Source organism: Sinocyclocheilus grahami, unplaced genomic scaffold (genome assembly GCF_001515645.1).
Source record: "Sinocyclocheilus grahami isolate Dianchi unplaced genomic scaffold, SAMN03320097.WGS_v1.1 scaffold1131.1, whole genome shotgun sequence".
Taxonomy (NCBI): Eukaryota; Metazoa; Chordata; class Actinopteri; order Cypriniformes; family Cyprinidae; genus Sinocyclocheilus; species Sinocyclocheilus grahami.
This window is the reverse complement of record NW_015506310.1, coordinates 272258-284449: the sequence shown is the minus strand read 5'-3', so window position 1 is coordinate 284449 and position 12192 is coordinate 272258. Positions and strand designations below refer to the sequence as shown.

Here is a 12192-nt window from a genome sequence, read left to right as displayed (position 1 = left end):
CACTTAAAACAACCGACTGTGCTTACAAGGATACTTGTCAAGACAGCCATTGGTATTCACCTGCTGTCTGAGAAGGCTATCTGTTTGTGCACTTCAGGTGTGTGAGCGGTGCGCATAGAAACGCTATCACAGTGCGTGAGTACCGCATCGAGATGTCTTGGGCTTAAATGGCTTAAAATTACTTTAATGTTTCAACTGACAAGACTTAAAACACGTGAGAATGAAAAACTTTCTTGAGGAACAGCACTGGCCTGATCGTTAAGATTGTTTTGGGGGGCTAAGGTGACAGATAGGGGGGCTGAAACCCACCTAAAAAGGGTTTATAACCGTCCCTGGTATAGCGTGCGTAATTATACTGAAACATACATAACCAGTTTACCTGATTCAATGTGATGGCTGAGCCTGTTTCTGAGATAACAACATGCCAATCCGTGGTTGGATTTCCGACACGGCTAATCATAAATCATCTTACACTGTCAATAAGCGTGACCAGGGTTGCCAGGTTTTCACAACAAAACCCGCCTATTTGCTACTCAAAGCTAGCCCAAAACTACAAACCACGGCAAGTGTTAAAGTAGCCCAATTCCCGCGGACTTGGCAACACTGAGCGAGACTGATACTCGAGCCAACTCTGCTCTAACTGTCGACTAGCAGTGGGAGTCAGATTTCCCCCTAGTGGATGGCTAAAGATTTGTTAACTCATTCATAAATTCTCAAGAGAACGTCTCTGAATTAACTGATGCTCGCGCCCCCTTAGAAGAGGTGCTGGCGCCCCCCTGGGCGTAACATCTCTCTCTTTGATGTGCATGATGTACCATAAAAACAAAGCACTAGGAGTCAAGTAGTGAGGTATGTCTTTGTGAGATGCAAGAAACTCACAGTGAAGACTGCCCAGGACAGTGCAGAGTGACCCCCTCCATGAAGGAGCAACAGGACGGGCCCATGAGAGCCACTGCTGTAAATTCTGAATGTGTACAAAGGAGTAAAGGAATGTTCCACAGAATAGAATGGGAGAATTTGAAATGTCATAGCACATGAGGTACAAAAAGGGCAATATTTCATCATTTGCCAAGATTCTTCATTACAATTAAAAAAAGGATATGTCTTTGCTGTTGTCATTTTCCACCTCCACGTCCTCCATGGTTTCAAAGTAATGGCTCCAGGGCAGTGGAGAAAAATCTCGTTTTCTTCCAGGTCTGCACAGAGAGAGGAGAACAAAATACAGTTAGTAACATCCAAGTGTGTGTGTGTGTGTGTTTTATATATATTTTCTATATTCTTATAGGGTCAAAGATTCCTAGTGGCCACGGTTTAAATGACTGACCAAAAGGAATCAGAGCTCAGATAAAGTGTGAAAATGATCATCAATCAGAAGAAAGGCCAGCTAGTGATGAGAAGCCAGTCTCATTTAAAGGAAACGTTCACAAATGAGAAACAAATCCATCATTAAGGCATTTTAACTTTAAACCGTTGCTTCTGGCCAAAAAATGAGTTCATAATCCATAACAACGTTTCCTCCAGTGAAAAAGTCCATCCCCTGTTGTCCTCTCATCAAAATCCACTGACATATCGGTTTAGAACTATTCTGGACTGTTTTCACTTGTAAACAGAGCTTGATCCGTGCATATTTCTCTCCTGATTCAGACGAAATGACTTTCTCACTGGAGAAAGCAGTATTATGGATAGAGGACTCGTATTTAAGCTGTAAGCAAATGTTTGAAGTTAAAAACCTCTATGACGGATTTGTTTATTATAAATACATAGCTTTTCACTTCACAAGACATTAACTGATGGACTGGAGTCATGTGGATTACTTGTCTATAGACTTTAGGTTTTTATCAGCTGTTTGGGCTCTCATTCTGACGGCACCCATTCACTTCAGAGGATCCATTGGTGATGATGTAATGATACATTTCTTAAAATCTGTTCTGATGAAGAAACAAACTCATCTACACCTTGGACGGCCTGAGGGTGAGTCAACTTTCAGCAATTTTTTTTATTTAAGCAAATCTTTCGTAAAAGGTGATAATTTACCAACTCGGTTTCGTTTGTGGTTTGATAAATCAAGTATTAAACACATTTCTAATACATTTTATTTGTAACATTTCAAGCAACTTTGCTCACTTCTTGGTTCTCAGCTCATACGAGTAGTGTATGTCCGAAATAGACGGTTGTTGACTCGAGAACCGCTTGAGCAGATCTAATCTGGTTTTGTGGATGTATTCAATCGATTAATTGAATTAATTGATCCGGACATCGCTATTAATTGAGTCGTGATCGCGGTGGCTGGATGAAACACAGGACTCATGAGGGGACCGCAGACAGTCAGAGAAGCAAAAATCTATCGTGAATGCCTTTTAGTGTAACAGGTATAGAAATAAAATAAAAAAAAACAACGCAGACTAACACCGGTTACATTAGCACGATCAAGACATGTTTATCAATCCGTGAGACAAATATGGAAATAGTTAAAGACGTATATATGCAATAGACCCCGAGAAACTGTTATGACTCGTCACTTCATGGGTCTTCTAGATCGTGACAGCTAACAGCTCTCAGCGATAGGGTTGCTAAAACACCTTGTATGCACTATGATTATGATTAAAAGATATGATTAAAGCGTAAACTCACCCCATTCTTAATTTAGATCCAGACTGCAAACCTGCCATTGGGGGTTTGGAGGCTAGCAAATTCAAATGCAACTGTTTCTCCATGGTGTGAGGAAAACAAAACCGTTTGAGCACATAAGGCGTCTAGCCCTCTTTGCACCATACGACTCCTCTACTATAAACAGTACAGCTGTACACTTTACAAATTAACGATAAATCAGACTAGATCAGCAGACAGGTACAGAAATCTATGTTCACACAAGTAGTCTCCGCCCACCAGTATTTATGCCCAGCGTGCATTATGGGAGTTATGACTCGTCACTTCATGGGTCTTCTAGATCGTGACAGCTAACAGCTCTCAGCGATAGGGTTGCTAAAACACCTTGTATGCACTATGATTATGATTAAAAGATATGATTAAAGCGTAAACTCACCCCATTCTTAATTTAGATCCAGACTGCAAACCTGCCATTGGGGGTTTGGAGGCTAGCAAATTCAAATGCAACTGTTTCTCCATGGTGTGAGGAAAACAAAACCGTTTGAGCACGTAAGGCGTCTAGCCCTCTTTGCACCATACGACTCCTCTACTATAAACAGTACAGCTGTACACTTTACAAATTAACGATAAATCAGACTAGATCAGCGGACAGGTACAGAAATCTATGTTCACACAAGTAGTCTCCGCCCACCAGTATTTATGCCCAGCGTGCATTATGGGAAATGTAGTCATTTAACGGGTTCTTAAGGCTGACGCTGACGTCACGGTGCACGGAAAGAACTACAACTAACAGAAAACACCAGTTTGGGTTCCTGTGCACGTAAACCAGCCTGAAAAATATGACGTAATGCAATACAAAGGGTGATGGATTGATCATCATCAGTGCCTTCCTGGAAATGGACCACGTTCTAAATATTGTGAAGTGATATCTGCAGCTTTTCTGAAATCCACGACCACTTCTTTTATAGCTTTAATGTAACATCTTCTTTCTGATGTAGCCATTATTTTCATACAAATAAATAATATAATTAGATTTTCTTCAAAATGTCACATAGCTATATCTATTCATATATATAATTAGCTCATATTAATGCATTATTTTCTTCCTTTTCTTAATCATAAGGTTTATGCATAAATATGTATTATATTATTTTTTTTGAGTGTCTTAGCATTTTGACTTAGTGAATGCTAAACGTATATTTATTAAAGGGGTAATATGATGCGATTTCAATTTTTCCTTTCTCTTTGGAGTGTTACAAGCTTTTGGTGCATAAAGAAGATCTGTAAAGTTGCAAAGACTAAAGTCTCAAATCCAAAGAGATATTCTTTATAAAAGTTAAGAGTTAACCACGCCTACCTAAAATGATTCATTCTAACACGCCCCCACATGTCTACGTCAGGATTTGCATAGCACCACCCAAATGTTCACGCAAAGAAAGGCATAACTGTTATTCTGGTTGTTGCCACCGCTGCCATGTCGTGAAGTCACTGTGTGTTTTGTTGTGAAAGCGAAACTACTTTGTTTGGTCTTCCAAAAGAGGACACGACTAGTTTCAGAAAGGCGGGGCATAGAGGAGAAACAATAATGTACAGTATGTGGAAAATAATGTGTTTTTTTTTTTACTTTAAACCACAAACACATTTCATTACACCAAATAATGTTATTTTTAGCAGCATCATATGACCCCTTTAACCAATGATTCCTAATTACATCTACTTCCGGAAGGCCAAATAAAGTGCTTTTGCTTTCGCACTGAAATACACACCATCTCCCTGACATGGCTGCATCAACACTACTGCTGTTCCTGAAACCACACCTTCTTTCTTTGCGTGCACATTTGGGCGGCATTACGCTAATATTTCTACATAGTGACATAGACATGTGGGGGCACACCTTGCTTTTCAGACTGATGAGCTTTGTAAAAATCGATGCGTTTCAGAGAGGCGGGGCATAGAGGAGAAACAATAATGTACATTATATGGAAAATAATGTGTTTTTTTAAACTTAAACCGCATAAACACATTGCATTACACCAAATACACAACAATGTTCTTTTTAGCAATGTCATATGACCCCTTTAATTTTATGTCCACATTTGTTGAATATTGAATGTTCTGTACTGGTTCATGTCTAGCAATAAATGGAAATTTATAGCAATCACAATAATAATAATAATAATAACAACTGTGCAGAGTATTCTCATGGGACAGAATCAGAGAAGCCACAAAAAAAAAGAGATTACATTTTTCTCCTCAATTGCTTTATTAGCTGATTATACTTTTCAGGGCAGAATCACTGGTATATGGTGAAATAAAATAAAATAAATAATATAAATGAAGCACCGTATGGATAAAAGGGCATGATTCTAAGTGGCCTACATTCAGTAAAAACTTCTTTCTTACTATATAAAAAAAAAAATAATAATAATAATAAAATAAAATTAATTATTTGCAATTTCAAGCAGGGAAACCTACTTTGGACCTAGTTTGTGCTAACCATTAAAAAATTAAACGTTCACAGTTCAGAAAAAAATAAAACAAGAATGAAAATTGCCACAGCAATTACTTTTTCCCTTTTAAGACATATTCAGGGGCTTCAATCGACTATTCAGTGAAATTCCAGAATGCAACACTGTCAATAAACTCTCTGTGAAGCACCATGAATCAAATCACACTCAAGCCACAGTTACAAAAGGATGCAAAAAATTAAAGCACAAAGGCCAATGAAAAGAAAAACTGTGGAGCTACAGTAAAACACAAAGAACTTTGTAAAATCTGTATCAAAAGAGCAAATCCTCAAAGGCAGGAGTCAGAAATGTGTCTGGATGCGTCGCCGCCCTCCAGCCTTCAGTATCATCAGCAGTGTCTCACACACAGCGCTCCCTGGAGGACTCCACACAAACATCAAATTAACACTGGCAAACAAACAAAACAACGATCTCTATGAAATTTCAAACACAAAAATTCTAATAGCCATGTAAAAAATGGGAAGGCTGTTCATTTTTGGACGTGAAGGAACAGTAGAAACGGAAACAGTGCTTGGAGAGATATGTGCACATCTCCCCGAGGGAGAAATCTTCACATTCCGGCAGGACTTGGAAGAGAGAGTGAAGGAGGAAGAGACATTACTTCTTCCAGATGGTGTAAAACACCCATCTGAGTCGACATGTTAAGGAACAGTCAATTCATGTGATGTGAGGACAACAAGAAGAAAACATTTTTAATTAAATTAAAGCTAAAAACAGATTACATAGCAAAATGTGACCAAAAAGTTATAGTGTGTGTGTGTATATATATATATAAAATTGTTTATAAAAGGTATATGTATTATTTAATGTTTATTTTTTCTTCTAAATGTTATATATATTATAATGTTTTTTTTAATAAATGAAATGGTACTCTAAATAAACGAAATCTGACAGCAGGTGGCGGTAAATGTCTTTGAGTCGATTCGTTCAAACGGCTGATTCATTCAGGAATTCAGTAAATGGCTCACTTTATGAATGGGCCTTTGAATCATTGATTCACACGATTCATTCAGACTAAATATACTAAACTGCCTAAATATACTAAACTGCCGTGTTGCTCGTTGACGCACAATTCTGCTGTGGCTTTTTAGGTAATATTTTTGTTGGCCAAACTGTTTTGTTGGTCAAACTAAAACACACAATATTGTGTTAGCACAATATGAACTTCTTATTTACTGAACTGTTGTATAAAATCACATTTGCACTTGTGCTATTCGTGAAAAAAACAGCACTGGTGTGACATTGCTCGTGTGATGTCGCTTATCATATGATATAAATAGGAGACAAAAACTCATACAGGGAAATGTAAGATGACGTACAGGTCTGGGGGTGGGGCCAGTGCATTAACTGCGTTAAAATATTTTAATTGCGTTATTTTTTCAAAACGAATTAATTTAACCGTTAAACTGACAGCCCTATGTATGTATATATATATATATATATATATATATATATATATAAAATAAAGATTAAATAAAACATTTTTTTTACTTTTTGTTCAACAAAATTATAAACCGTTTAACATTTAAATAATAAAAAATATAAATTCATAAAAATTTATAATTTTTTCTGAAAACATAATCCTTTCTGTTGGGCCCTGCATTGTAGAAATACCTTATTCACCGACATACTGTATTTCTCACCCATGATAAATGTATTTCATCATGAGGCACTGACGTAATTTAAAAAGGATACAGCTCCATATATGAGGGAACACACACCATCTCTTTGGAAAAGTCCACTTTGCACGAAAGTCTGCACAAAAGCTTTTCATATTCACTGAGCGCATCAGTCAGATTCACACAATTACCCTGCAGGCAGAAAATAACATATTAATAGGAATGAAAAACAGCAAAACATGATAGTAAATTGAGCTACCTGCCCCCCTCACCTGTGTGAAGTACTTCCCACCAGGCCGCAGAACTCTAATGGAGAGGTCAAGGATGAGTCTCAGGAACTCCCATGTTGAATCTATAGAAAAATGCAGATCAAATGAATTGATTTAATATTTGTAAGGCTCAGTCAGAAATGCGTAGCTGCATATATAGTGCACTAACCTTCCTCAGGTGCTGTAGATATAGGGACAGCTGTCAAGTCATTTATGACGTAATCAAAGGTCCTCCCTTGCTCGGCAAACTTTTTAAGTACGGGAACACAGTCTTGTACCAATATCTGAAACAAAAAAGGGGAAAATTAGATCAAAATGAATGGTATTCATTCATTGTTAGCCAAAAAAGCTGGAAGTTGCCCAGAGTTTGGGTAATTTCCCTCAACTGTCTACATTGCGCTTGTTTCAAAAGCAGGAAAGGGGCCTCGTTGTAACTTCAAGGATAAAAATATGTTTAGCAACTTATAAATGAATGAGAACGTGTTATATAATCTAATAAACACTTCCGTTCAAATGTTTGGGGTCAGTAGGAAAAAAAATTATCAAAAGTGACAGTATAAACAAAAACAACAAAAGTATATACAATGTCACAAAACATTTCTATTTCAAGTAAATGCTGTTCTTTTGAACTTTCTATTCAGAGAATCGTGACAAAAATGTTTCGTGGTTTCTTCAAAAATATGAAGCAGCACAGCAGTTTTCAAAATGAATAAGAAGAAAAGCTTCCTGAGCAGCAAATCAGCTGCTATATTAGAATTATTTCTGAAGTATCATGTGACTCTGAAGACTGGAGTAAGCTTTATCATCACAGAAAATGTACATTTTAAAATATTTTCAAATAGAACATTATTATTAACAGTTATTTTAAATTTCACAAAAAATGCAGTCTTAGTGAGCATAAGAGGCTTCTTCCAAAAACATTTTTAAAAATCTTACCGACCCCAAACATTTGAACAGTATAGTATCGTTTATAACAATTGATAACATTATAGTTATAAACTGAAGCTTGGCAGGTATGTTTAGAACTGGGACCGATATACATAAAAGCTTTAACTGATAAAATGTCACTGCATAGACAATTCAATTCTTACCTCATAACAATCTCCCTTCAAGTTATCTAACACATTCCCGCATGTCTTTCTCATGTGTTTCCTACATCCATCAATCACCAACTCGTCAATGTAAATATTTAATTAAGGAAAGTACATATCTAAAGTTACAAAATACTGACAGTTACAAAATATTAAGTTGTTTTCCATTTAACTGCAGTCAAGCGTTAGCATAAAAGGATATCTCAACCATGGTGATCATCTTTGGTTTGAGCTTCACCGCCTCATGGAGAATTCCACCGTCTCCTCCTCCCAGAATAAGTACCTCCTTCCCAGCATAGTGCTCTTTGCCGCTGCCCATAATGGCCTGAGTGTAGGGCAGATCACTTTCTGCCAGATCTGTCATTTGATCACACTAAATTACCATGTGTTCACATGACACAACAACCCAAAAATGAAACTAGTAAATAAACAAGACCCTTTTTACTTACTGACATCCCCATTAAGAATGAGCATATTGCCAAACTGCCGCGAGTGCAAGATTTTGATGTTCTGGTAGGCGGAATCCTTCTCGTACACAGCTTCATCGATATCGTACTCCATCAACCTGCCGTCAGCAGTGGGCCAGTATCGGTCAACATCACTGCCTCGCATCAGCGCAGGGAGTCTGACAGAACACATTCAGTTAAACAGACCAAAATAAAGTTCCACGAGAAGATACATGTTTGAAATGTCATGGGGGAGAGAACACAATGAAGGAATTTCATTTATGGCAACTGATTCAGAATGAAAATACCTCTTGATCCTTTGGATATTTCCATCCAGGAGAGCCTTCAATTTCTTCTCCAGTGCATTCAGTAGCTACAAAGAAAACATTGTCTTAATTATGACCTTCTAAATAAAGAGAAACGGTAAGTAAACACATTCTGGAATGGTTGAATCGCCCTCCTGGCTGATTTGATTAGAGGTCAGAATGCTGTACCATACAAAAAAAAAAAAAAAAAATATTTCCAGCAAGCATACATTAAATTCATCCAAATATATGCTTCTGAATTTCTATTCATCTTAAAGGGTTAGTTCACCCCAAAATGAAAATTATGTAATCAATTACTCACCCTCATGTCGTTCCAAACCCATAAGACTTTCGTTCATCTTCGGAACACGAATTAAGATATTTTTGATGAAACCGGAGAGCTATCTGATCCTCCATAGACAGCAACGCAACTGAAATGTTCCCAGACAGAAACGTAGTAAATACATTGGTAAAACAGTCCATGTGACGTCAGTGGCTCAACTTCAGTTTTGCGATGCTACGAGATCCAGGAGAGCCTTCAATTTCTTCTCCAGTGCATTCAGTAGCTACAAAGAAAACATTGTCTTAATTATGACCTTCTAAATAAAGAGAAACGGTAAGTAAACACATTCTGGAATGGTTGAATCGCCCTCCTGGCTGATTTGATTAGAGGTCAGAATGCTGTACCATACAAAAAAAAAATAAAAAAATATTTCCAGCAAGCATACATTAAATTCATCCAAATATATGCTTCTGAATTTCTATTCATCTTAAAGGGTTAGTTCACCCTCATGTCGTTCCAAACCCATAAGACTTTCGTTCATCTTCGGAACACGAATTAAGATATTTTTGATGAAACCGGAGAGCTATCTGATCCTCCATAGACAGCAACGCAACTGAAATGTTCCCAGACAGAAACGTAGTAAATACATTGGTAAAACAGTCCATGTGACGTCAGTGGCTCAACTTCAGTTTTGCGATGCTACGAGAATACTTTTTTTTGTGCAAAGAAAACAAAAATAACAATTTACTCAACCATTCTTCTCTCTCGAGTTACGTCTTCCACCATTTTGGAGAGTACCCAAGAGCGTAATCAACATAATCAGCATTGTTTACGTTCGGGGGGAAAGCGCGTGCATGAACGTAATCTGCGTAATAAGCATTGTTTACACTTAAAGGAAAGCGTGTGTATGCATTGTAATACTCTTTTTCTTTGCGCAAAAAAAGTATTCTCGTAGCATTGCAAAACTGAAGTTGAGCCATGTCACATGGACTGTTTTACCGATGTCCTTTATATGTTTCTGGACCTGGGAACATTACAGTTGCGTTGCTGTCTATGGAGGATCAGATAGCTCTCCGGTTTCATCAAAATGAGCTTAATTTGTGTTCCGAAGATGAACGAAGGTCTTACGGGTTTGGAACAACATGAGGGTGAGTAATTAATGACAGAATTTTCATGCTGGAGTGAACAAACCCTTCAAATCTTATCTTATTGTATCACACTTTCTCTAAAATATTAAGCAGCATAATACTGATTTTCAGTACTGATAATAATAAAAAATGTTTCTTGAGTAGCAAATCAGCCTATTAGATTGACATCTGAAGGTTCATGTTACACTGAAGACTGGAGTAATGGCTGCTGAAAATTCAGCTTTACCTAATTACATTTAAAATGTATTAAAATAGAAAGCCGTTATTTTAAATTGTAATAATATTTCACAATATTACTGTTTTACCTGTCTCTTTGATCAAATAAATGCAGCCTTGGTGAGCATAAGAGACTTCTTTCCAAAACGTATCTTTCCAAACAATTTTTGAATGATAATGCATAAATATAGACTTTAGGGTTTTCAGTAAAATGTGATTAAATGTAAAGCTTGTGTCCTATAGTTATCATGTGACAAAGAACAAGTGCAAATGACTCAGATCTCCCAGTTTTAAAAGGTTAATAAATGTAACCGTTTTATTAGAATTTTTAAGATTAACATTAAGTTATCATGCATTTCTATCAGTCCTGATAGCACCTACATTGTTAACTCACATTGTCCACTTGCGCTACATCATCCCCTTCAAGACACTGCAGGTCAAAGGTCACCAGACCATGGGAGTGCATTCGTAAGATGGCAAACCTGATTACAAGGGAAATTTAGAAGCACAATTAAAACCTCAAAACTGCAGTCAAACACTTTACCAAACAGTAATATGTGGCACTCAGGCCACAACAAAGCCCCAACAGCCGTGTTTACAGCGAGCCACACATAAAACAGGAAGTGAGCGCAAAGCCTTTAGATCAGATGCACAAAAGCCACTAAAATGACCCTGTGCTCTACTAAATGCTTTCCTTTGTTGCACAGAGGATGCATTTAACTGGTCAATCAATGGTCATCCTAAAGAGTGTCCGAACACAGGAGCACACCTGGTGTTTTCGTTGGGGTGTTTGTGTGGTCAGGCATCATTATTGTCAGTTAGCTTCAACATTACGCTTAGCTGTTACAGAGCAAAAATGAAAAAACTTCATGGAATGGACTGATCGAAAGGAAACTTGTCTCTTTTTTTCCTAGCTGATGAGTCATTGCTAAAAAAAACTCTATATAACGAGAGGGCAATGCAAATTCAGGTCCCTGCTGCTTTCAGCTAAACAAAGCCTGTTGAAGAGTTTTTGAATACTGTGGCATGTTGCGAAAGACACTGATGGTCTACTGAAGACATTTGAGGCAAAGCTGCTCACCTGCCATTCTTGCCGACAAAGGTTGCCAGATATCCGTGTCCCTCCGAGTCATGGACATTCTCTGTCATTTCCTGCTCTTGAAATATAGACTGCAGGCCACGCACAGTCGCAGAGACATCAGCTAAACAGAGAGAGGAACAACAGACAGATTCATTTAACCTCTAACAAAGAATATATTTTAACTGAAAAAAAAAAACTGTCCCTAAAGCCAATTTTATTGCATTATTATGCTCAGCTCATTTGCATATTTAATAATGTTTCTTAAATTACTTAAAGGTATAGTTCAGCCCAAAAACAAAAACTCATTTACACACCCTCATGTTGTATGACTTTTTCCACTAGGTGACACATAAAAGGAGATATATTGGAATATATATATATAAAAAAGGAGTTTAACTATCCCTTTAAAAACTGACAACTTAAAGGTTCAATAGGTGATTGTCCTCAGAATTTTTTTTTGTTATGCTGGTTTAAAGTCTCTTCACATCCCCATAGCAATCTTTAAGTTAAGTGGTCTAAATGTATTTGTCTGTATTTATATATTCTGTGGAAGGCGTAGGACCAAGAAATGTTCGTCCAATCAAAACGCTCGGTCCGAG

At 37.3% G+C, this 12192-nt stretch overlaps 2 protein-coding genes across 3 annotated transcripts in view; both read right to left on the bottom strand.

The window, feature by feature from the left end:
* Positions 1-3287, bottom strand: part of LOC107567180 (protein phosphatase methylesterase 1-like) — a 10712-nt gene extending 7425 nt beyond the window's left edge. The window contains exons 1-3 of one of the 2 annotated variants that reach the window (XM_016252823.1): positions 3044-3287; positions 1103-1196; positions 880-972 (exon numbers count right to left, since the gene is read on the bottom strand). In XM_016252823.1, the coding sequence (XP_016108309.1) occupies positions 880-972; positions 1103-1196; positions 3044-3126 (270 nt within the window). In that variant the 5' untranslated portion in view covers positions 3127-3287. Of the gene's footprint in view, positions 1-879; positions 973-1102; positions 1197-2631; positions 2892-3043 lie in introns of those variants that run through there. The other variant, XM_016252822.1, reaches the window with a different exon arrangement.
* A 1564-nt stretch (positions 3288-4851) lies between these two features.
* On the bottom strand, positions 4852-11913 carry LOC107567162 (spermine synthase-like). The gene is made up of 11 exons (XM_016252801.1): positions 11908-11913; positions 11594-11754; positions 10907-10994; positions 8869-8933; positions 8564-8739; positions 8317-8471; positions 8115-8204; positions 7193-7307; positions 7027-7106; positions 6831-6946; positions 4852-5763 (listed from the first exon to the last, which is right to left on the bottom strand). The coding sequence occupies exons 1-11, from the start codon at positions 11911-11913 to the stop codon at positions 5733-5735; spliced, it is 1083 nt and encodes a 360-aa protein (XP_016108287.1). The 3' UTR covers positions 4852-5732.
* Between the last annotated feature and the right edge of the window lie 279 nt (positions 11914-12192).